Genomic DNA, 26,823 nt, shown 5'->3' with positions numbered 1-26,823 from the left:
TACATTCTGAACTGTGATAGAAAATTAATGAAACAGGTCACATGTTTAACCTTTACGCACAAAGGTGGTTGAGATGTAGAGGGGTAGAGCTCTGTTTGTTGGGAGCACATCAGCGAGCCCATGTGTGACTTGTCTTCTTTACCTAGTGCTGTGTGTTCAGCTATGCCATGTTAGCGTGTGCAGGTGAATCTCAGCCTTTTGAATTGCTGCTTGATGTGCCGTCAGATCATTTTGTACCTAACCCTGTGTTCAGAATCACAAGTGCCATCGCAGTGAATGTGCTTACCTGTGTGTCTTAGGACCTGTGGGTTCTATAGAATAGACCCCCATAGGAGAAAACATGGGCATTTTTCGTTTTGCTAGATGATCCCAAGGGGTCTTCTGTACTTTTCAGGGTAAAGAGAGCTGCATTCAGCAGTCTTAATGTTGTTATTTAAAATTATTTCACATAGACTATATAAATATAGCTGGATAGTAAGAATTAAGATTTTAACTGTAAATGAAGAGATACATGAGTATAAGACAAGAGCTAAGTAAAAACCCTGTAAGGTTATATTTGCATTGGAAAGTCATTTTAAATCGTTATTTGCTTTTTCTTTTCAAATATATGTATGTATCATCTCTAGCCATGGAAAAGCCCAAGAAATAACTGTAGTCTCATCTCAGTGGGCACCTGACTCAAGGTGTGGTCAGGGATTGGGCAAGAAGGCTGGGACCTCTGTTTCCTGTTGGATCAGAAAGGAGCCATTCAGGAGTTGGGGTAGGCAGCACGTTTAACAGATGCAGAGGCCAGAAGAAGGGATTCTCCTGGCCAAAGGTGGGATAATTTGAACATCAAAAAAATATGGCTGCCATTGATTAAAACACTCTGTGTCTGTTCAGACCCTTGTGGTCAGGAGAATAATGGCCCCCTAAAATGTCCATGCCCTTTTCTTCAGGACCTGTGAATATGTTATGGTACATGGCAAGAAGGTAGGTAGCAGATGGAATGAGAGTCCCTAATGTGCTGACTTGAGGAAAAAGAGATTGTCCCGGGTTTCCGGGTGGGCCCAGTGTATTACAAGGAAGGCGGGAGAGCCGATGTTAGAGTGACAGAGCATCAGAAGGAGTCACCCTGCCAGTGCTGGTGCTGAGGACAGAATGAGGGCCATGGGCCAAGGAACGTGGGCAGTTTCTAGAAGGCAACAAGGGAAAGGAGATGGCTTCTCCCCCAGAGCCTCTACTGCATGCACAGCGCTGCTGACACTTTGATCCTAGCCCAGTGAGGCCCATTTTAGGCTTCCGGCCTCCACAACTGTCAGATAATTAAGTTCTGTTCTAAGCCACCAAGTTTGCAGTAAAATGTCATATCAGCAATAGGAAGCAAATATACACATGCTCCCGTCGTAGAGATCCCCAAACAAACAGGAAAGGGAAACTTCCCTTTGCTCACCACTGGCGGTAAAAATAGGGCACCAGCTCTGTCTCTGAATAGTGACACTCAGCCAGGTCAAGAATTGAGGATGTCTCTTGCCTGTCCTTTAAGAACTATATTTTAGCATAACCGAAAAGTCCTGGTTGGTTTTCCTCTATCATCTTCTGTAGAAGAATTAACACCAATGAATTTCTGCAGCAATTTTCACATCACTAAGAAAAAACTCGTGCCTCCTTAGGTAAGGCAGTGAGAAGTACCTAGACCATCTAGGGGGAGTTCCTGCCCCCAAAAGGTGGACTTGGATCGGATCAAGTCTTTAGAGGTCACTTTCAGCTGACAGGAAGTTTGGAGGTAGAGGAACAAAGGAGGAAGCACACAGGTAAATCCATAGTGGGAGACATTGCAGGGATAGATGGCCATCTTGGTCCCTGGTGTGATGATAAAAAGTGGGTGCTCTAGGTTAAAGCAGATTTAAGGGATATAACAATCAGATGAATGTGTGATCTTGATTATATCCTGGTTCAAACCCACTATCTGCGTGTAATGAGAGAATCATGGAAATTGGGTATAAAGTGGGTATTGTTATTTCCAAGGTGGGGCTGGGAGGGACCGTGAATTTGGTTTGTATAAAAAAAAATCCATAATTTTTAGAAATGCAAATGGAAGTAGTAAGGATAAAAGGACATGTAGCCTGAGATTTGCTTTTAAAAATGGGGCAAAGTTGGGGGGAAGATAAAAGTAGCAGACTAAAATCTTAATAACTCTTATGATGTGTTGAATGACAATTGTGGGGGTTTGCTATACTCTACTCTTTTGTGCAATCTTTAAACACAATAGAGCAGGCTCTGGCTGGGTTGCCTAATGGATAGAGCATTGTCTTGGAGTGCTGAGTTGCATGTTTAATCCCTGGTGATGGTATGTACAAGAAGCAACCCATTGCACAACTAAATGGAACAACTCAGTGGAACAAAGAATTGATGCTTCTTTCTCTTTCCTTTTCCCTCTCTCCCTTCCTTTCTCTCTCAAATCAATGGAAAAATAAAAAATAAATGAGAAACAGTAGAGCAGATGGATAGGTGTGAGGATCAACTATATTCTTGCAGGGCTGATGAAAACCTGAGTTGTCCCAATGTCATGTGTAAGCGCACCAGTGACTTAGGATATAAATTCCTAAGACAGTTTCGTACACAGATGCAAAACGTACCACAGTTCCAACAACTTAGACCGAAGGGTGGATGTTGTGCTTTTTGAGAAAGCATCAAATGACTCAGAAACAGGCTCCATGAGAGAAATTGCAAAGCCGTGGGGAGAGTTTTTATTTGCAACCAGAGTCCTGACTAATCCGAGTAGTGCAGACAGATTTACAACCTCTTGCCCCCAAGACTTCTTATAGAAAGTTGAGAAGATGCAAGTAGGCCTTATAAGAGAGAAAGCATAGTGAGACAGGAAACTTTAGAAAATCATATTCGTTTATTCTGAGTAATGAACTTCGCTGAACTTATTCAGTGATGAGTATCATTAAATCATAGCTCTGATGTTTAAATTAAGCAGGAAAAAAATAATAACCCATGCTATGTAAGATGATCTACCCCTCTGAGCATGTTTCCATGCCTAGTGAAGTGATGCCACGTCAGTCTCTCTCACTAAAATTACTTGCACAGCTTTCTATTTTTAAATTATTTGGATATTAATTTGTCAAAACATTTCAAAATAAGTACTTTAAAGTAAGTGTTTTCTAATGTGTTGCTCCAAACCAGAGCTCACTGACTGATTACCAAGTAGACCAGTATGAAGAAAGACAAAACTTGGTTAAGAGAAGTCTGAGAAAGCCTGGGTTCGCGGGGAGCTCTGAGGTAGTTCTAGATAGGAGGGCTCCATGCTGGGAAGATGTCAAGGCGCCTCAGATTAACCTGTAAACCCAAGGCAACCCCAGTCAGGATCCAAAGGAGAATTTTAAAGAACCTGACAAGCAGATCCTCATTCATCTAGAAGAGAAAAGTGGGCAAAAGTAACCATTAACATCTTTCTGAAATGAAACAATGGAGATCTCCACCAAATATACAACATTGCTATAGCATTTAAAACGGGGGAATTGGTGCAGGCGCTGGCATGTAAGTGGTACAGCGTGCAAAGTCATAGGTATGCATCTGTTTATATTCATGTATAATATAATTTGAGTTTGGTTTATGTATAAAGTGGCATTTTGAATCTGGGCTGGAGGGGGAGGACAGTGTGTGAAAGCTGGCCATCTAATCAAGTCATAACCCCTCCACACTGTATACAGAAATAAATTTCAGAGTGTTTAATGAGGGAGTCATAAAAATATTGATATTAAGAATAGAAGAACAAGAGAGAATATGTTTTTATTACTGCAGAGTCTAAAGGGGTCTACCAAGCAAACCCAGACCTGCAAACCTATGGAGATTATTACTGGGTACATAGCACAAGCTAAACGTTCTTGTGTGAGTAAAGGTATGAACCAAGTTAAAAGACAAGGCATAAAGAAATTCCATTGGATGCTCTGGTATGGAGCCTAGTTTAGTTTGTGAGTCTGTTTGCCTGGATGATGCGCATTTACTGAGGTTCTGGACTGGTTCATGTTGTCTTAGGAAACACCTGGGGAGCAGGAGGCCTGGACTCTGGTGGGGGCAGGGAAGTATGGAGATTGGCACCCAACAAGTCAGCATTTTCACAGGTCGTAGAAAGAAAATGTCATGTGTCAGTTTTTCAGGGGAAATGTTTGCTTTACACAAGCCACAAAAGGCTCAGTATTAATCTCATGGGTGGTCATTTAGGTATTCTTCCCCCAGAGTTAGAAACAAGTGAGTCTAAAGCTGTACGTAGACTGCTTGTGGGCTGCCATTTTCCTCTGTGTATTTTTTTAAAAATTTTTATTTCCTTTGTCTATTTCATTTGGTTATTTGGTGCCAGCTGACTTACAAGGTCCTTCACTAGTGTTCCCATGCTTTCTCTCTCACTTTATTTTTGCCAGTGGCCCCTCGGGTCTGTAGTTAGTCCTACTGAATGGGGTCTGTAGCCCCTGGAGTTGCTCCTGTAGAATCATGCTTGTCACACTGTATTGGGGCTTCTTGCTTGCTCCACCGGTACCCCGCTAGACAAGGGCTCCTTCGTGGCAGAGACTTGGTGGGACGGGACTTGCTGCGTACTCCTACTGTTGCGTACGGAGCCCAGCTCAAAGGAAGGATACAGCACGTGTTTTGAAAGAATGGATGATTAAATGCTTTTTTTCAGGTTTCACATACTTATCCATCAGTGTAAACCCCAACCCAGTGCACCAACACGATTTTCTGCTATGAGAGTGGAAATATTTCCTGGTGAAGTGGGAAATTGTGCAGATGGCTCCTGGAAGACCTTCAGTCTTTCCAGCTTTATTCTGAAACTTTATTTACAACTGTGGACCTTCTTTCTTCACTCCGCTGTGATCTCCATTCACAGAGCAGCACTGGTGTCGATCCCTGGGACCCAGTCTGCTCCAGGGCTCTGGGTTATTCCTTCTGTCCCAGCTGACATCTGAGATGTGCATATGTATATATTTACAATATATATTTATATGTACATGTAAAATATACCTGCTACATATTTATATGTAAATATCACATAGTTATTATATAAGGCATGTACGTTTGCAGTGCGTTGTAGAAAATGATCCAGCAGGGCCCTGGGACGTGCCGTGGAAACTGATGCGAGAAGACTCACTTGTGCAGGAGTTGGGAAGGCATCCTAGCATTAGTGATCCCTACCTGGATCCTGGAAGATGTGTGGGAGGTTTTCATGGAAAGAGAAGCATTAGAGAGAATAATACTTACAGGCTTACTGGGCAGTGAAAAAAATCAAGTGTGGCTGCTGTGTGAGAAAGAGTGGCAGGATGTGGTTGATGAGGGGTAGGGGTCCCTTTGGAAATACTCCCTATAATGTGCTAAGGAGTTTGGCCCTTGAAATCTTTGAAATGAAATAAGTATGTGCAGAATGGCTCTTGGAAGAGAGCAGGATGCTCCAGGCTCTCCTGGGGACTCTCCTTGCCTGGGGTTCTTTTCCTCCCTGAGTGCTAATGTCACACAGACAACAGCACAGCAGTAGAATGAAGCTGCTTATGTATTTGTTGCCAATTCAGTAGTGTTTTGATAATAAGTGAGTGGATTCTTCTAAAATGATTATTGTAACCAATTTGAAGGGACAGTTTTGATCAGGAAGGTTTAGTAGCTTTGATTTAGGTCAACTGATACATTTGTTCGCCCTTCAGATTGCATCTGTTCAGGGATGACTTGTATATGATGATGGGTCTTTTTGGCCAGTGAAATTCAAGTACGTTCCATGTCACTTTAATATCGGGTAATATGTTGCCAAGAAAAAGGCACTAAAAACATGATGTGGATTGTCAAAATGTTGTAGGAAAAAAACCACAAAGGAATTCACATTTAGCTTAATTGGGTTGTGATCTTCTGAATGTAAATTGTCTCATGCTGAATTGCCCAATGCTATGTAAATTATATGCAATACTTTTCTGCCAAAGATCTGTTGAACCCAGGAAACTTGAGAGGAGTCCACATTAAACTGAACTAGATACTTTTACAGACTCTTCAGGCAGTCTTATCTGGCAGAGTTTGATGGTTTTGAATGCAGTGGTGAAGTTTCTTATTGTGACTTGGATAACATAACTCTCTGATGTGTGTTTAATGAATAGTTAGCGGAAAATATTTAGTACCTGAAAATGAAAAATGCAACTTCCTTTTGGAGGAATTGACTCTTGGTATGACTGCTTAGTCATCTTATCTTTTAAAACAATCTGCCTTGGGGTTCCTTGGTGGTCGGTAATGATGACAACTCTCATTTGTGTGGTGCTTCTAATAAGCTCTCTTACCATCTTGCTTGGTCTTCGCAACTGTTTTATGAGCCACTATATTTTTAGTATGACATATAACATGTTGTATGTTATTTGAAACGTTTGTCTAATTGCATTTTATTCTGGATATTAGAAAAAAACAAAATTCATAAAAAATATAGAGGCTTTTAATAACAGGAGCTATCTACGGTAACTAGGTCATATATAGTTTCTCTGCTTGTAAGGTGTGAAAGTACAACTCAGCTTGCCTATTCTTTGGCCAGTAGAGAGCAGATACCTGGTAGCTAGTCTTTCAACCACAGTAGTAGTAGAAAAAATTAAAAATTAAAAAATTATTTTGTGTTTATGTAACAGGACCGGTTATGTAGCAGGTCATGAGAGCTAGAATTGATCTATCTCCAGCTAGTTGATAGTAAATGAAAAAAAGCCCCCACACTCGACCTCTCCAGTCACTACAGGGAGTCCTTGGGTTACAACAGTCTCAACCTATGATGTTTAGAGTTTATGACGCTCACTCCCATAAAAACATTAAAAAATTGAGACGTGAGTGATTTGACTTTTGCCGTTAGTGTCACGCTTAACGGACTATGTGGGCAAAGTAGTTTGGTTGCGGGCGGTGGAAGAATACGCAGTAATGCGACGTACGAGTGCAGGAGTTGGCACCCCCCCCCCCCCAGTACGCTCACCTACGCCATTTTAGACTGTTAAAAGCACAAGTGTTTGGCTTGTGTTAGGATAGGGTGTGTTTTGACTTACACCAAAATTTGGGTTATGTCACTGTCATAGGAACGTAACTGTTGTAACCCGAGGACTCCCTGTATTTGCGTAAGGACAGATATAAATGTCAATGCAACAGGTTAGTTCAGAAATAGACCTACCCCTACTTAGTATTGAATCTGCTAAAATGCCAAGGTAGTTCAATGGGGAAAGAATGATTTTTTCAACACTGATGCTGGAACAATTAAGTATTATAAGGAGAAAAAGAACTTCAGTCTCACCTTGTATCATACACAGAAATTGGATCTTAGACCTGAACACAAAAGCTAAAACTTAAACATTTCTCAAGGAAAATGTAGGTTAAAATCTCCACGACCTTGGGATGTGAAAGATTTCTGAGCACAGAGTGTCCTCCAGAAAAAGAAGTTAAACCAGAACTCGTTTATTCCATACTTCTGTTCTTAGAACTTCATGAAGAAAATAAAGACACAATGTGCAGACTGGGAGAAACTATTATCACATACGCTGATATAGAACTTGTTTCCAGACTATGTAAAGAAATTTTACAACTGAGTTATAAGACAAATAACTCAATTAAAAGATAGACAAAAGATTTCATCACACACATCATAAAAGAAGATACACGTATTCCGATAATCGTGTTCAAACATCCTCAACATCATTATTCATTAGGGAAATGCGAATTCAAGTACAGATCAATATAAGATGCCACTACACACCCAACAGAGCAGCTAAATCGAAAAAGACTGACAACCAAAGTCGTGGCAAGGAATGTAGACCAACTAGAGCTTCATCCATTGTTGAAGGGGATGTAACAGTGCGTAACCAGTTTGGAATCTAGTTCAGCACTTTTTCATAATGTTAAGTATATTTTACCATATAACTAATAGTTTCACTTCTAGATATTTACCCATGAAAAATGAGAACATGTGCTCATAAAAAAAGACTCACACACAAATATTTAAAGTGGCTTTATTCATAATAGCCCTAACTTGAAAACAACCCATATGTCTGTCAACATGTGAATGGGTAAATGAATGGTGAAATACAATGCCATACTACTTGGCAATACAAGAGAACTAAGTACTTATGCACACAGCAATATGGATGAAGCTTGCTTATGCCCAGAGGAAGAAGCCAGACCAAAGACAATATGTTGTATGATTTTGTTTATATTAAATTCTCAAACTGGGGCAGGTAACCTGTATTAAAAGAATGGAGATCAGTGGTTGCCTGGATCCCAGTAGAAGGGGAGATTGACTGCAAAGAGGCACCTTTTGGGGTGATAGAAATATTTGATATCTCCATTGGGATAGTGGTTTACAAGTGAGAACTCATTTAATGGTGCACTTGAACATACATTTAATTATATTTATATATAAATGATGCCTCAATTAGTTTGTTTTAAAAAGTGAAAAAAAGCAATGCTTAAATTGCTGCCCATCAATGGATGATAGTGTCAATTTCTACACTTTCCATTTGGATAATCTCTTTTGGGTTCACTTACTGAATGATCCTTCCTTTCCTGACTTTTCTGCTTTGCTACTTCTACTATATAGCAGAGTTCCATGGCACATGCGGTCAGTTTATGTGCTTTCTATTCCATTTCATTGATCAACTTGTTTATCCTGTCTTAATTCTTTTAGCCTCATAACGAGCCCTATTATTGTCCTTCTCTTTAGTCAGAAATGTTTTGGCTGTTCTTTTTTTAAATTGAATTTATTGGGGTGACTCTAGTTAATATAATTATGTTTTTGCTATTCTCAAGCCTGTGTTGTGTTGTATACATTTCATAAAAAGTGGCTATGCTCCTGTGCTCCATAAAGAAGTCTCCTGGGATATTGATGAGGGACTATATATAGATTTTATCGATAAATTTGGGTAGACTTTGAAATTTGGAATATTAAATCTTTTTGTTCATAACCACTGTATATCTTTTTACTTATTAAGCTCTTCAGTAATGTCTCTTTATGTATATGTCTCTTTTTGTAATTTTCTCTATAAAGTTTCTGTACTACTTTGAATTTATTTCAAGACATTTGATGTTTTCTATTTTCTCATAAGTGAAATATTTCTTCTAATTATGTTTTCTTGCACGTTTTTTTTTGGTGGTTGTTGCTGTGCAGAGATGTGATTTTAAAAAAATATTAATCATATATCCAGAGAACTTGAACTCTTGTTTCAAAAAGCTCATTAACTGATGAACAGCCTTAGTTACATGTATGCATGCTTGCGTATTTGGGAAAGCAGTGGCGTTAAGGATGCCCATGCTCCAAGGCTGGAGCTGTGATGTTCCCAGCTGGAATTCAAGCCAGTTATTCTTGCAGTCATGGATGTCGAGTCAGAGGGGTCTCTCATTGAGCCAATATCCTCGAGTTATAACCTACATCCATGTATTTTCCATTTTAGTGATGGTTACGCATGGTTCAGACTGTCATTGTTAAAAATGTGTCGCTCCTCTCTTTTAGTATCCGGAGCGTGATGCAGAAGTATCTGGAGGAGAGAAACGAAATAACCTTCGACAAGATTTTCAATCAGAAAATTGGTAAGTCCTGCGTGTTCCCTCAGCATACTGTAACTTCAGTAGTGACATCGGGTGACACTGCGGTGAGGACAGCATGCAGTCCCCAAAGCTTTACGTGCTTTATCCTTCAAGCGGGGACTGGAGGAAATCTCATGTAAATTAATTGGGTACCTAATGATCACTTATATTCTCAGTAATATGTCTTGTGAATAAGCTAGTGGGAAACAAGGCTAGTTTGATTCAAGGTTTTGAGGAAATTTGGGAGGTTGCCAAAATGGGGTACTTGGTGACCAGAAAGAAGCTATCTCTGTTGAGACCTACTTCTAAGACCCTCAGCTTTTCTTGATGCTGTTGTGCTGTCTCTGGTCACAAGGGTTGGGCTGTGTCTTCACAGACATCACCCCACTCTCATGCTTGGCTATCTCCTTCCAAAGTGTAGAGCTGGGTCACTTGATCTTGGCGTTTCTCATGGGTTTACAGGTTTGTTTTTTTCATTTTTCTGAAGCTGGAAACAGGGAGAGACAGTCAGACAGACTCCTGCATGTGCCCGACCGGGATCCACCCAGCATGCCCACCAGGGGGCGATGCTCTGCCCATCCTGGGCATCGCCATGTTGCAACCAGAGCCACTCTAGCGCCTGAGGTAGAGGCCACAGAGCCATCCCCAGTGCCCGGGCCATCTTTGCTCCAATGGAGCCTTGGCTGCGGGAGGGGAAGAGAGAGACAGAGAGGAAAGCGCAGCGGAGGGGTGGAGAAGCAAATGGGCGCTTCTCCTGTGTGCCCTGGCCGGGAATCGAACCCGGGTCCCCTGCACGCTAGGCCGACACTCTACCGCTGAGCCAACCAGCCAGGGCGGGTTTACAGGTTTTGTATGCCATTCATTCTCCTCAGTTCCACATCAGTGACTTTTATTCCTGTGACCCTGTTCAGAGTTTGTACCTAACACGTCACCAGAACACCTCCCTGTGGTATACACAGAGGTCAAGGACCTCTGGCAGTGCCCAACTATGGCTGATGCTGGTCCTGGCTCGTGCAGACGTGCAGTTGTGTAGAAGTGTGCCGTGGCTGCCACAGTTAGTGCCTAGAGAAATTAGGGCTGAGCGGAATTGTTTTAATGTGGAGTTTCAAGTCCAGTGAGGAAATGAGGTGTGTTCTCACCTGCCTGCTGAGAGGCTCACCATTTCTTTAGAGGTGACTGTTAGCGGCTTTAGGTAAGAGCTTTAGTCTACATACTTTTCCCCCCATTCCCAAAAATCGGTCCCTGCTGTCCAGAAGTTTTCAAAAGAATATTTTATTCTCAGCTAGGGTGGATTCATCATTTGGTCTGCCAGCTGGCTAGTTGTTCATTTGTTCATAGTGATGTGATAAACATAATCTAGGATTTTTACATGAAATCACAGAGAACGGATGCCCCTTTCCATTCTTTGGACCTTGCTGGCCTCTCACGATCACCCAGGTAAGCTTGCTGAGGAACTGAGGTTTTGTTTTTCAATTATTTCACTAGTAGAGGACATGACTGAAATTTCAAGAATTTAAGGTCTTATTGTAGTTTCCTAGATCTCTAATTCTGCATTCCATGATTCATAAACTAAGACTGACCTCTTTGAGACCGAATATTCTTAAAAATAATCCAGGGTTGCCCCTCCATATCCACGCAAGGATGTGTAGATGCAGGTCGGTGATGTGACTTGTCCTGATTCACAGTTCTCTATTCTAATTATTCTTTGAAGCCTGTTGGACAGGAAACAATGAACAGAAAATGTGCTGTAGAAGGTCACCTGGTAAGAACTGGATAGGTTTTTTTCAAAAAGAGTTACGGTTCTCTTTTTGGTCAAGTAAACTAGAAATCAGAACAGAAAATCTTTGGATTTTTGTAAACCAATTTGTACCAACTCTACAAAAATTAGCCAGTCTGTTACAGTGACTTGCAGTAGCTTCTGTGATAACCCATGGAACCTCGTGGTGAGAAGGTGGGTGACGTGGTCTGAATGAAGGGTAGCTTGTCTCTGCTCCGAGGACAATGTGTGGGGAGTTCATGGCCCTTAACCACATGCCGATGTGTCAGCCTAATCACCAGGATCTGGTTGGGAACAGATTAGTTAAAAGCGTTTGGCTTTTATCTCATTTTGTATTGCTGCTCCTCACTGTTTTACTGTCATCTGTATGAATGCTCCTGCTACTTCTGATTGTGCACCAAAAAGAAAAGGAAAACTCTCATGGTAACCAGAGAGAGAAGCACGGTGTCTTTGAGAGGCAAGGGGAAAAAAGAATTAATTAATTGTTAAAAAAAAATGAAAACAGCATAAAAAATATAAAAATTTACATTTTTAAAATTTATTTTTATTTGTAAAAATGTATATACTTAATAACATTTTAAATTTAAAAATATATTTAGGTATGTTTTACACAGCATAAAATCCACCCATTATATATAGCTCAGTAGTTTTCCTTTAGAGTATTCACTGAGTTGTGTAATTGTTCCCACACTTTTATTTTAGAACATCTTCAACTCCCCCCTCTAGAGAAACTCCCTGCCCTTTAGCAGTCACTCCTCATTTTCCCCTCCCCACCTCTGGGTACCACTAACCCAATGGCTTCCTCTGTGTTTGCCTGTTGGACACTCCAAATGAATGGAATCCCGCAGTATGTGGTCTTTTGCATCGAGCTCTGATCATATAGTATTTGGAAGGTTCACCCATGTTGTGTGTAGCACCTGTCAGGACTTCTTTCCTCTTTATGCTCGATAATATTCCATTGTGCGAATATGCCACACTGTGCCATTCATTAATTGCTGGATGCTTGGGTTGTTTCCACTTTGTGGCTGTTGTGAATAATGCTGCTATGAGAGGAAGATCCTTTTTCACATACAGTTTGTGCGAGTGGTCCCCTGCAATGAAGACATACAGGTGGGTGGATGGTGACAAGCCTGTTTCCCCTGTACCTCTCTTCACTTGAAATGCACTGAGGATTCTTTCTCCCTTTGTGCTTTCTGCTCCTTGCTCTCCCTTCTGTAACCCTCAGCACACATGCAGCCCCCCAGACATGTCCTTTCCATTGTTTGGATTAAAACCCTACCTGACATAGGCCCCAGGAGCCTTTGCTCTGAGGGCCTCGTGGCATTAACGAACCCTTGGACCTTAGCTTCAGCCACGCTGACTCTTCTCCAAGAGCTCCTGCATTGGACACTGATGGTTTGTGAATTTTATCTCAGTTAAGGTGCTAAAATATTAAAAATGGTTTAAATAAGTAATTCCTTCTTCCCTTCCTTCTGATTTGTGAGCTTGGAGCTGGTCAGGAGAAGTAAGTTTATACTTAGAAGCTCACAGGGAAGAATAGTGACTGATTGGTGTCCGGGCTGGGGGGGGGGCAGAGCGCACGGTAAAGATGGACATAGATCTGTAATTATGTAGCTGTGTAGTTAACGTGTGCCTCTGCTTGTCTGTCTGGGCCCGCTTTTGTATGTGGTGTTCTCATTTTCTGGCTGGCATTAGGGACTGGGGAAGAGTGGGAGATGGGCCGTGGTAGGGGTAAGTAGGTCTCCCTCTCCAGGTCTGCATTCCCACTTCAGCACCCATCCTTTTCCCTTGGTCTCTCCCATGTGTTCTCTCTGCCCCTTTCGGTGACAGTCCTCCGTGCTTCCGCTTGTTGATGTCTGTGTTACCCCTCACAGCTTTTCTGTGGTTCTCTAGTTTCTCTTTCAGCCCTTTATCTGCCCCTCCACCTCCACCTCCACCTTTCAACTCCTTTTCTCACTTCCCATGCCCTACCAGTACCCCTTCCCGCCAGTGGTTAGCGCAGGGTTTGGGGGACGCTCTCCAATGTGGGCTGTAGCCAATTTGTAAGAATGTTTTGTGACATGAAAAGAGGAGGAACCTTTCATTTACTTGGCCTGTGAGTCTGTGCTGAGGTAATGGGTAATTGGCAGACCTGTGGGCTATGCCACGAACTGGTGGTTATTTCATTAGTTTTCTTACCAATAAAGGCAGAGATAATAATAGTAGCTACTTCATAAGACTGTTGTGAGGATTCAGCAGGAAATGCTTGCGAAGCTCTTGACACGATGATTTGTTCTCAGCAGATGCTGAATGAGCGAAAGCTCTTAAGTGGAATTGTTTATTATAAACATATTTCATCATCTACAAAAATGGACTAGAATAACCAACCCCCAAACAAATACATCACCCAGATTCAAAATTCTTCAGCATTTTGCTATAATTGCTTTGTTCATCCCCTCTTTTTGTAGTTGCCAAAATATTTTAAAGCAATTAGTAAAATCATAGCATCTCAGTCCTATATACATCTCCTAAAGATACGGAAGTTTCTTATACAACCTCAATGCCTTTATCCCAACCAATGAAAATTTATGGTGATTCTTACTAGACTTCAATACTGAGTTTATATTCAAAATTTTTTGGCTAACATGCCTTTTTATTCTTGGTTTGTTTCAATCAGGATCCAGATATTCTTGTATTATTCTTGTTAATAATGTCCCTTTTAATCAACAGCCCGTGCCCCCTGCCTGCCTTCCCCCACACAGGTAGTTGACTTATTGAAGAAACTGGGCCAAGTGTATTACAGAATGTTCCACATTTTGGATTTTTCTGTTTGCTTCTTCATGGCATTATTTAAATCACCCTTCTCTTTCCTTTAGCGTAAACTGAGAGGGAGCGCTAACAGCTCGATTAGACTTAGGTTTGGCCTTTTTGAGTAAGAGTCTGTCACAGGTGGAGCTGTGAGCTTTGTAGCAGGAGAGATACCACATGGAGTTGTCACTCTGGAGTCGTGTCATGAAAGTGAGCTCAGGTGTGGCCAGCTCTCAAGTTCCTCATTCAGCTGCCATCTGCCATGTCTTTTTCATTGACTATCTCTGCTTAAATCAGTCATTTCATCAAGGAGTTGCAAGATGGCGAGTTTTCTAATTATGCGTGTCCTCCCACATTTATTACTTGTGCTCATCAACTGGAGCTCTTCAGTTGCCTTTAAATGTAGTTCATGGAGGAAAGGCAGGTGTGGTTGGGAGAATTCTAAAACAACCCCAGTGACCTTCGCCTCCTAGCATTACTACTGAAAGAAATTTTGCAGACCTAACTAAGGTTGTGATCTGGGTGGGCTTAATCTGCTCACTCCATCATAAAGCACGAGAGATTTCTGCTCACTGTTGCTGGCTGTGCAGATAGAGGGGGGCACACAAGAAGCAATTTTGGGGCGACTTCTGGGAGCTGACAGGCAGCCAGGAATCAGGGACCTCAGTCTTCCAGTCATGGGAACTGAATTCTGCTAACAACTTGAATGAGTGTGGGAGCGGATTCTTTCCTGAAGCCTCTCGATAGGAGCTCAGCTTGCCAACTCCTTGATTTTGGCCTCACAAGACCCTAAGGAGAAAACCTGGACTTGTGAGATAAAGGATGGATGTTGTTTAAAAGTCACCCACTTTGTGGTAGTTTAATACATGGCAATAGGAAATACAGTAGGATAGATGCTCAATTCTTTGTGGTTAACTGCCAATTTTTAGAATAAAGGAGTGAGGGCCGCCTTTATCCTCCTTCTCTTTCTTACACAGAAATGATGTCTTAATGTGGATTAATTAAGTTGATTCCTAATTTGCTGTCAGTAAAATTTACATATTTAAGTAATGACCCATTGTTCTTGCTTTGGCTTATTGAAGGAATAGGTTTAAAGGGATGCTGGTTATTGAATAGACAGTAAAATCAATTTGTCAGTGGTGGTCAAGATAATTTTGTTAACAATTTTCTTCTATAATATATATTGAAATGATAATTCATCATACGCATGTGAGGTGCATGGCATTTGATAAATTTCATCTGTCTGTAAACAGTCTATTTAGCTTCTCTGCCTGTGTACTCTCTTCTATTAGAGGAGGATGTTTCTGATTATGAGGAGACTCCAAAGTAGATACTTATGCATGAGGTATGTGAACTGTTACTGTCCTGTATAAAGAACATCACCGTTAATGTAATATTACATCAGTGTTACAGACATTTCATTTTATAATATTGACTTCAGATCTTAATCCAGAATTTAAATATTAATCTTTTCGAATGGGTTTGCAATAATGTCTGAAACGTGATTTTGGGTCAAAACAAACCTTTGCAATTTTAACTTTTTTTTTGAAAGACAGCTTTATTGAGGTATGGTATTACATGCCATAAAATTCACCCATTGTAAGTTATAATTTGATGAGTTACAGTTTGATGAGTTTTAGTAAATTTACAGAGTTGTGTAACCGTTACCACGCTCCCGTTTCAAAACATTTCCACTCCTTAAAGAGGCTCCCTGTGCCCATTGGCAGTCACTCCCTGTTCCCATCCCGGCTCCCAGCAGCCATTAATCTGCCTTCTGTCTCCGCAGTCATTTGCCTTTTCTGAACATCTCGTATAAATGGAATCTTACAGTATGTAGACTCTAGTTTTTTGCATCTGGCTTCTTTAATCTAGCGTATGGTTTTGGTTTGGTTTCATTTATGTTGTGGGTGTACCCAGTGCTTCATTCTTTTGCTGCTAATATTCCCATTACGTGATAGACCACATTCTTTTTTTTATCCACTCACCTGTTGATGGACATTTGGATTATTCTCACTTTGTGTCTATTACGAACAATGCTTCTGTGAACTTTCATGTACAAGAGTGGACATGTGTGTTTTCATTTCTCTTGACTGTGTAACTAACTAGGAGTGGAATTGCTGGGTTAAATTGTAAATTTAGGTTTAACTTCTTAAGGAATTACTGTTTTCCATAGTGACTGTACCATTTTACATTCTCACTGTCAATATATGAAAGTCTCAGGTTTGCTGTGGTCTCGATGCTTGCTGTTGTCTGTCTTTTTGCTTATAGCATTCTAGTGGTTAAGATGTGGTACTTCAGCCCTGCTCAAGTAACTCAGTTGGTTAGAGCATCATCCCAATATACCAACATTGTAGGTTCCATCCCTGGTCAGGGCACACACAAGAATCAACCCACGAACGCATAAATAAGTGGAACAACAAATCGGTCTCATTCTCTCTAAAAATCACTCAATAAATTAAAAAGATTTTTTAATGTTAAAAAAAGTGGTACTTCATTGTAGTATTGATTTGCATTTCCCTCACAGTTAATGACATCAAATATGTTTGTGCCAATTAGCTGTACACATATCTTCTTTGATGAAATGTCTGTCTAAATCTTTTGCCCATTAAAAAAAAATTGTCTTTCTGTTATTTAACATATGTATGATTTCCAAGTATTTTCTCCCAGTTTTTGGTTTCTTTTTTTCATGGTGGCTTTTAAGGTACAGAAAGTTCTAATTGTGATGAAGTCCACTTTATATGTATTTTATGAATCATACTTTGGTGTCAGATATGAGAACTTTTTGCCTAATTGAAATCCACAGAGATTGTCTTCTACACGTTTTATCATTTCTTTTAGCTCTTTCATTTAGGTCTTTGGTTGACTTTTTTAAAGTTAATTTTTGTGTATGGCATGAACTAATGGTCTAAATTCGCCCTTTGTTACATATGGATGTCCAATTGAACACCATTTGTTGAAAAATGTTTCCTTTCACCATTGGATTGGCTTTGTACCTTTGTTGAAGATTAATTGACCATAAATGTGAGGAATTCTTTCTGGACTCTCAGTTTTGTTCCATTAATCTACCTGTCTGTCCTCATCCAGCACTATGGCGTCTTGATTATTGTAGCTTTAGATTTAAGTTTTGAAATTAGGAAATAAATATCGTACCACTTTGCTCTTTTTTTTCATCTAAATTGCTCTTTTGCTGTTGTGGGTGTGTTGCATTTCTACATGAATTTTAGCATCAGTTTTTCAATTGTTACAAAAAAAAATTCTGGGATTTTGATGGGGATTGTGTTGAGTCTATAGATCAATTTTGAGAGAATTGCTGTTATAACAATATTGTCTTTTGGTTCACAAAAATGAAGTGTCTCTACGTTTGTTGACGTTGTCTTTAATTTCTCTCGGTGGTGCTTTGTAGCTTTTAGTATTCTTGTTAAATTTATTCCCAAGTATTTTCATGTTTTCGATGCTACTGCAAATGGGATTGTTTACTTCATTTCAGTTTTGGCTGTTCGCTGCTAGAACGTGGAAATAGAATGGGTTTTTGTATCAATATAGTGATCTTGTATCTTGCAAACTTGCTGAACTAGTTTACCAGTTCTAGTGTTTGTATATATATGGATGCTCCTGTGTGTATGAGTGTGTGTGTGTGTGTGTGTGTGTGTGTGTGTGTGTGTGTGAATTCCTTAGGACTCTGTATATAGGATCCTCTCTCTGAATAAAAGCAATATTCTTTCATTCCAATCTGGTGCCTTTTTTTTTGTTTTACTTTCACTTTAATTTCTTAAGTGTTTTTTTTATGTTGGTCTCAAACATATTTAGCATGATTTCAAAGGACATTTACATAGGAAGAATATATAAATTATTTTTGGCATTTGAGGCCAAGGCATAAGAAATATACTTGTTAGGGGCTTTGACAACAAAAATGTATGTTTTGTTATAAAATAATACAATGGGAAAACAAAAATTGTACCAGTGGTCCTTTTAAAAAACATTTCTGAGCACTCCCTATAGAAATAAAGAAATAAAGATGAGCACAAATGTCATAGGTACCTATTAATAAACATTGGCAATTATATAAGACCAAAGAAATACTAAACACAAAAGAAACAGAATAAAATGTGTTGGGGTTTTTTTGTTGTTAGTTTCAAAAGAGCAGTTTCCAGTCTGTTTTATAATTTATCAAATCACTGCTTGAACTGTTTTGTTAAAATCTGCACATTTTTCTAACTGCAACTTCTAACTCAAAGGCTGGACTTAAATTATAGTAAATTGAGCACTTTTGCATATGGTTCTAGAGAGATCTCTTAACCTGGGAACCAGCCTATGTCTTTGCTTTCTCTTTTGTTTCTGCCTTTGTTTGGCTGCATTGGATTCTGTCCCCTGAAGGGCCTTCCTCTGACAAATGCTCCCCTGATTGACAGTCAGGGAGCCAGGCTCCCACCCTCTCTTATCTATAGAATTTCCTCCAACTGAGAAGAAAAACGGGGCAGGGGGCACACATTCAATTCTGCATCCATTGTCCCTATCTTTGTGGAGACTTTTAGTGAGGGAAAGAGTTAAAGATCCCTTTAAACTTTCAAATAGCAGAGATCAACACTTGACTAAGCACAGCTAATTGGATTTTTCAACCTAGAGAAATTAGGAGCACAGGTTCTACAGTTTCAACTTGGGTTTCCTGCTAAAAATGCTGCCCAGAGAGGATGGACACTGGAGAAGAGGGGAGAGCTGTTAGGACTTACAAACCTGTTGGCCGCACGCACTCTTTCCCGTTGACTTTCTTATTGCCTCTGTTGGCTTCAACAAGCTTGGGTATCAGTTCCTAGTGTTCGAGTCTGCCCGATCTGGAAGACGTCACCCACCCTGTCGTGAGACTCTGCTGCTCTCAAATTGGGGACATCTGAGAGATGTGAGGTAGCTTTCAAAAAGGATAAAAAAAAAAAAGCCAAACCAGTTCTATGAGAAAATGTAGTTGTCTTTTAAAAAACAACAACAAAAAACACTGTTTATTAGAGCTGGTTTTCTTTTTTAAAGCTTTCATGCGAGTTCTAAGATCAGTCAAGAAACAGTTAGACAAGCTTCATTTTACTAGGATAAGAGAATCTTTTCATCCAAACTAATCCCAAGAACTGTAGGGGCGCTGGCGTATGGCCACCTAGGCCCCTGGTCTGCGGGCTGGCAACTCCATGATCTCTTAAGTTGTTGCTGTTTAATTTCCCTGAATATTTCTGAGTTCCTTCTTGATAGGAATTAATATTAGTTTAAGACAGTGATGGCTACCTGTGTACTAAACACTGCGTGTTTTCTACGTCAGGTTAAGTAATGTAACCATGTTCGCTGAGTGTGAGTGACGGGGGAGTCAAGAGGCTCTTGAGGCAATCATGAGGACTTGGCTTTTACTCAGAGTGAGATAGGACACAGGGAAGTTTGGGTGTCAGGGTGGCATGCTCTGACTGAGGTGTTCACAGCACAGTCTAGCTGCCTGGAAGTGGGGCCGAGGAGGCAGGAAGCAGCGGCTTCTGCGACATGCAATGAGCAGGGATGCTGGCTCTGGCCCGTGGGCGGGCAGCAGTGGAGGTGATGAGAGGCCACTGGTTCCAGACTTGAAGGTAGGGTTCGCAGTGAATTATGTTGTGGCGCAAAAGGGGGTGGAAGGGATGGGGACTGGCAGGGGACACATGTCCTCAGGTTCAGGTGCGGCCAGGGGTGCCGGGAAGGCTCAGATAAGAAGATGGGGATGTAGGGTAGTGATTTTGTTCATGCATCTTGTTGGTGACTTGATTTGCATCGCGGGCTTTTTGCCAGAAGAGAATTGTCATACCTCCTTTGCATTCTGCCCGATGCTTTTAGGTCAGCCTTAGCTCAGATCTCTGCCCCAACTCTGCTAGCTTTCAGCTTGCTGTTAAGTAGAGAAGTCTTAGGATTCGGGTTAGACAAGAAATCCCAGTGAAGGTGGGGCAGGTAGGGTTGTTGTAGTCCCTCAAAGAGACTGTTTTAAACAGTGGTGCACAAAAGGAGAAACGAGGGCAGCTTCTTAAAGAAGCACATGTTCTTACTTTGTAAGATGCACTTGCTAAAGAAATCTATTTAAAATAGAAAACTTCACTATAACTTAAAAAAATAACATTGTTGGTTTTCAAAGTTTGCTCTTTGGGAATTCATTTGCTTTATCACATAATTTCCAACTATTTAAGAAGATTGAAATTAGTTTTGTTTTGTGGCTCCTACTCTTAAAGTAACAGGTGGGTTCAGGGTCGGTGATGGAAAAGAATGTGACAGAATAGCTTGCTGGGAACCTTGATTTGGGCCCTCTTCTCCCATTGTTGCTTTTTAGTGTCTGGTTATCAGAATGTGCCTGGTTTCCTTCTGGTGAGACATCACACATAGAAGGATCCAGGTTTTGTTGCTGTGTGTTATTTATTGATTAATATGCTATATGCTGTGTTATTACTTTGGAAGAACAACTCTATAGAGGTCTAATACGCATATAATACTAGGCATCCATTTTAAGTATAGAGGCTGAATTTTGGCAGAAGCGTACTCCGTGCATTACTGCACAATCCACATACAGACCATTTTCATCACTTTTAAAAGGCATACTCTTGACCCTTTGTATTTAGCGCACCCAGCCCCAGGCACCTGCTGATCTACTGTAAGTCACAGTGGGTTACACTTGGCTTTTATAGAGCTTCATATAAATAGAATCAAACAGTGTGCACTCATTTTTGTCTGGCTTATTGGCCTCAGCACAGCGCCCTTCTTTGAGGTTCATCTGTATTGTTGCCTATGTAGAGATTTTGTCTCTTTTATTGCTGAATAGTATTCCACAGTACAGACTTAACACGGTTCACTTGTTCGTGGACACTGGGGTTGTTGAAATTTGGGGCAAGTATAAATAGAGCTGCTATGGACATTTTTACACAAGTCTCTGAACATACCCTGTCATTTCTCATTGGTGCGTGTCTGGCAGAGTACTTGCTGGATCTCCTATGATAGTTGTGCGCACATTGCGATTGTTATGTCATCTTGATGTGTCGACCCCTCTGCCATTATGAAATTCTTTATCCTGATAATATATTGTTCTAACATCAACTTTGTTTAATATTGATATAATCACTCCAGCTTTTTTGATATTGGTGTTTGCATGGTACATCTATTCTATTAACTCTCTGTTGATTCGAGAGAGAGAGAATCATCAACTCATTGTTCTCCTTAGTTATTCCATCTAGTTGTGCACTCATTGGTTGCCTCTCATATGTGCCCTGACCAGGAATAGGACCCATGACCTCAGCATCCTGGGATGATGATCTATCCACTGAACCACCCAGCGAGGCCTATTACTCTGACTCTTCCATTTACAGTTGAGTAATTAATAGTAGAGTTGGACTTAAGTCTCATATCCTCCTATTTGTTTCTTGTGACTTTCCCCCTTCTTTTCCTGTCTTGTTGGGTTGTATACGTTAGGTAGTTGTCACTACTAGCTTCTGAGCCACACCTTTTCATTTCATTTATTTATTTTATTGGTGTTTCCGGCACCTTGGCTTCCCTGAACTCCTGGCTCCCTCACCTCAGCGAGACCACCGTGGTCTGCTTGGGCCCCCCCCAGTACCAACTTTCAGAAAGTACCTTCAGGCCAAGAGCTGGCCCACCCCAGCGCCTCCTGGTCAGTGTCCCTTTCCCCAGGGATTCGAGCCCTTTCCATGCCTGAAAACAGTCATTGCATGTATTTTGTACAGTTTTCTGGCTGTTATGGTGAGAGGTTGAATCTAGAACTTGTTACTGTATCATAACCTGAAGTGTAATTTTATTTTTGAAATAAAAAATTAGGCTCTTGGTGGGAAGAACAGGTTAAATATCTGAAACTGGACTGCTTGCGAAACCCTTGACCTATGACACCATCGGTTTCTAGCTTCCCCATAGCAGCACAGTCAAATCTAAGAAGCAGAAGCTTTGAAAAGATCTGAATGATGATGGCAGTAGTCATCAAGGTCTTGCGTGGTCTGTGCCGTATGTACGCATGTCATTTAGTCTTCAGGATAACCCCACATGGAAGTCCTGGTAGCTCCATTTTTCAGGTGAGAGAAGAACCACTCAGAGGTGAAGTGACTTGTCTAGCATTTTGCAGACTTTGATGGCCTGAGCTAGGGTCAACCATCCAAAGTGGGATCTGCCACAGTCCAGAGCCGGGGCTTTCTGTCATTATGCAGGGCAGACTAATCGAATAACTAAGTAGTAGGTTTTCTCCAGATTCTGTAGATGAAATGTCTTCTGGGGCAGTAGTGCAGTCTAGGTTAACTGATGTGGGAACTTCAATGCATGAAGTGGTTAGTTTCTTCCTGAAATAGCTACTGTTAGTTTCTTCCTGAAATAGGAACAAAGGGTGTCTAATGTCCCATAAGAGGTGGTTCTGGAGAAATCACCCTCTGTCTTCTCTTTTCCTCTTCTTTTCCACCTTTCTTCTTTCACTCTTCCTTTTCTTTCCTTTATCTCTTTCCCCCCTTTTCCACCTGTCAAACAGCACAAGAGCAATAGCAAAAAGGAATGAAATCAAAACCAATCACATATATGCACCCCTGTGTTCATTGCAGCACTACTTAAAATAGCCAAGATATGGAAGCAACCTAAGTGCCTGTTGACAGAGGACTGGGTAGAGATGATGTGTATATATGCAGTGGAATACTATGCAGCTGTACAGAAGGAATGGAGTCCTGCCATTTTTGACAACATGGATGGACTCAGAGGGTATTATGTTAAGTGAAATAAGTTGGATAGAAAAAGACAAATACCAAGTGATTTCACTTATATGTGAAATCTAAAAAGAACAAAACAAATGAATAAACAAAATGAAACAGAAACAAACTTAGATACAGAGAACAAATGGACAGTTGTCAGAGGGGAGAAGTATAGGAGGTTAGGTAGAAAAGAGGAAGGGGTAGTACTAATATGATACTGTATATCAACTGCAATTGAAAAACCTTTTTTTTTTTTTTTTTTGTATTTTTTTTCTGAAGCTGGAAACAGGGAGAGACAGTCAGACAGACTCCCGCATGCGCCCGACCGGGATCCACCCGGCACGCCCACCAGGGGCGACGCTCTGCCCACCAGGGGGCGATGCTCTGCCCCTCCGGGGCGTCGCTCTGCCATGACCAGAGCCACTCTAGCGCCGGGGGCAGAGGCCAAGGAGCCATCCCCAGCGCCTGGGCCATCTTTGCTCCAATGGAGCCTTGGCTGCGGGAGGGGAAGAGAGAGATAGAGAGGAAGGAGGGGGGGGGGTGGAGAAGCAAATGGGCGCTTCTCCTATGTGCCCTGGCCAGGAATCGAACCCGGGTCCCCCGCACGCCAGGCCGACGCTCTACCGCTGAGCCAACCGGCCAGGGCTGAAAAAACTTTTTTTAATTAAAATAAATAATCTCTGTCACAGTTAAATTCCTGAAACCATAGAATGTTAGGTCTAAATGAAACATTAGACTTTATCTATTCCAGTCTCGTAGTTTTATTGATCAGGAGACTAAGGAACATTAGCACAAAGCGAGTTGACTAAAACCACACAATTTGTTGACATACAACAGGAGTGAAACTTTAGAGTACACTAACCATGGGGACCATCTGATTTCCAGGTATTGTGACTATCACTGGGGCCTAAGCATCTTGTCAGTGCCCGGTAGATAATGAAAAGCCGATGACAAGAAGGAGACTAACCAGGCAATTGCTTAAATTAGTTGTCTAGGGCCTGACCTGTGGTGGCGCAGTAGATAAAGCCTCAGCCTATAATGCTGAGGTCGCTGGTTCAAGGCCCCGGGCTTGCCTGGTCCAAAGCACATATGAGAAGCAACTATTATAAGTTGATGCTTCCTATTCCTCCCTGCCCCCCTAAAATCAAGAAATAAAATCTTAAAAGCAAATAAATAAATAAATAAGTTGTCTAGGGGGTGTTTCTTAATGATTTGAGAAGGTGATTGATTTCAAGAAGGAAAGAAAGCCATCCCCATGAAGATCAGGTGGAAGCACATTCTCAGCAGAGAGGGAACAGCATGCTCTATAGAAGGAACAGCATCGTAATAAACTGAGGAAGGAAAACACACAGCCTCTTTTAGAAACAGCCAGAAAGGCCCAGGCAGGCAGCACTGAATGAGAAACAGGGAGAAGATAAAGCCAGAGAGGTGGACAAGACTCAAGAACTGAAGGGCCATTTGGGGTGGGGCGTGTGACAGTGTGCTTGGTTTCTGTGATGCCTTCTGACTCTCTCCTTGTCGCACGTGCCCTGTCATTTTCCATCTCCACTGCCACCACCTTTATTTATATCTGCGATTACAATCCAGCGCAGGTACTGGATGATTGCACTTGGATTGCAGCATGACCCACATTTTTGGGGACGGTTCTCCTATTTTTCTTTTCATTCTCCAGCCCCGTTCCTGTCTGTGATAAGGTCATCTGAAAATACCCTTTCATAATGTCACGTCTGCATCCTGAGCCCCCACCGCAGGGTAACATTCCATTTGTTACTGTCATTTGAGTCATCTGAACTGGCCTCGGTCTTTTCTTCTTTTCTTCTTCCTTGTCTCCTGCTACCCAGCCTCACTGGCTGGCGATACACTGTCACCATGCACACTCGTCTGTGTCTGGTGTCCCTCTGTGGGTTGCCTCCTGGCCTGTGTTCTTTTCAACGATCCGCCCATTTATGGGTTAGCTTAGCTATAAACAGCCCATTTTCTGATGTCCCTGCTGCTGCACGTGTGGCATTCATTTGGCACTTGCTCTGGAAAATGTAATAGGACCAGGTGCCTCATTAGAGCTGTTTCTCTAACCAGACTCCAGAATTTCTGAGACCAAAGATAACTTCTGGTGCTGTTTCCCCCCAGTGACTCTAGGGAGTCAGGGTCAGTATGTTTACATATCAGAGGGATCGGCTTTTTATTTTGTTGATTTTGTTTTAACATGAAATTCTTTCAACAGCCATTGCTATAAAACTCTTATTTGCAGCATTGAGTATTTGTATACCGGTGACTATTTTCTCAGTGTGATGACAGCATTCCAGGGGTGAGTAGTGATCCCCTGATTGCACACCCAGTGTCCCCTTCATCACCTTCCCTGTGGCCCTTGTGGGTGACTGCACCGTTGGGATGGGTGACGATATGAACATAATGGAAGCAGAGGGGTGAATTGGGCAGCAGTTTTGAGCACACAGGTCATGGGACAGCAGCTGTGGAATTGTCTCCCCACCCCTTGCCCAAAGGGTAGACAGAGCGTTCACTGAAAAAGCCAGTATTGCTTCCCATGGCAGCATCCCCACTTCTGGGAGATGGTAGGAAGCCCTGAGTGTAACTGCCTTTATAAACGTAAACTTTCGGCCCTGGTCGGTTGGCTCAGCATTAGTGTCGGTCCAGTATGTGGAAGTCTCAGGTTCAATTCCCAGCCGGGTCACACAGGAGAAGCGCTCATCTGCTTCTCCACCCCTCCCCCTCTCCTTCCTCTCTGTCTCTCTCTTCCCCTCCTGCAGCCAACGCTCCATTGGAGCAAAGTTGGCCCGGGCGCTGAGGATGGCTCCATGGCCTCCACCTCAGGCGCTAGAATGGCTCTGGCCTCAATGGAGCAACGCCCCAGATGGGCAGAGCATCGCCCTTGGTGGGCATGCTGGGTGGATCCCAGTCAGGCACATGCGGGAGTCTATCTGCCTCCCCCCACCCTGGCCCCCGGCTTCACACTTTGGAAAATATACAAAAACAAAAACAAAAAAACCGTAAACTTTCTATACAACATTTTAAAGTACCTGTGTCCTGTAATTGAGAAATTACTAGAATCAGCTGGTTATCAGTCAAAATGAATTTGGGCATCGTAATCAGAGAAACCATTTCATTGCTCTAGTAAGCAGTCTTTTCGTGCTCAGTTTCAAGTTAAAATATGAACAGCACCTCTAGCCATGAGTCACTGAGGTTCCTCAGCAGCGGATGTGGGCCTTCTTGTCTCAGCAGGTGGGGCGTGGCTGCCTCACCACCTGGCGTTCTGCTCTCACGGTTCTTTTCATTTGAGTCTCAAAGGCTTTTGATAACATCTTCACATTCGAAACAGCGATTTTCAACCGGTGTGCTGCAAGAATTCTTAAATCATGTAATACCTGAGTATTTAGTCAGAGGTACTAACCTCTTTTCCTTTAGATTGTCAAATAAAAACAATGACAACAGCCAACACAATAGCCATCCGATGTAAGTGAATGAAAATTATACATTTTTTTTTATTTGGCAGATTGGGAGAAATATATATTTTTTGGTGTGCCACGGAATTTTAGTAATTAATTTATGTGTGCCATGAGATGAGAAAGGTTGAAAATCGCTGTTTGAAGAGAAATATTAAGGGAGTGATGGTAGGCAGGCAGTGCTAGTTTACAGGGGTCAAGGACCTGCTTTAGCTCAGCTTAGGGAATGGGATGAGGATGTGAGGGCCACCTGGGAACAGGAGTGGTGGCGGATGAGGGTCCTGTCACAGAAGGCTATGGGGAAGGGAAGGGGGAAGAATTCAACTTTGCTCAAGGCCTCAGACCTGGATTGGAAAGCTGAGTTTTAATTTTTTATAAAACAATCGTCCACTTGTATTAAAAGCTATTCCTCAGCAGGCTCTTTGACATTTCGAAGCGTTCAGCAAACGCTCATGATTGTGTAACTGATAAATACCCGGTGGTACTGGTACTGGTATTCTTTTCAATGGCGCCGTAGCCTGCTGGACGG

General features: G+C 41.7%; 1 protein-coding gene across 1 annotated transcript in view; it reads left to right on the top strand.

Annotated features, from left to right (window-relative positions):
- Positions 1 to 26,823, top strand: part of GRK3 (G protein-coupled receptor kinase 3) — a 110,987-nt gene that overhangs the window by 11,140 nt on the left and 73,024 nt on the right. Inside the window, exon 2 of the mRNA XM_066370607.1 lies at positions 9,482 to 9,558. Coding sequence (XP_066226704.1) covers positions 9,482 to 9,558 — 77 coding nt within the window. The remainder of the gene's footprint in view (positions 1 to 9,481; positions 9,559 to 26,823) is intronic.

This window comes from Saccopteryx leptura, chromosome 2, assembly GCF_036850995.1.
Source record: "Saccopteryx leptura isolate mSacLep1 chromosome 2, mSacLep1_pri_phased_curated, whole genome shotgun sequence".
NCBI lineage: Eukaryota > Metazoa > Chordata > Mammalia > Chiroptera > Emballonuridae > Saccopteryx > Saccopteryx leptura.
The sequence above is the reverse complement of the archived record's forward strand: the minus strand, read 5'-3'. Positions and strand labels throughout refer to the sequence as shown.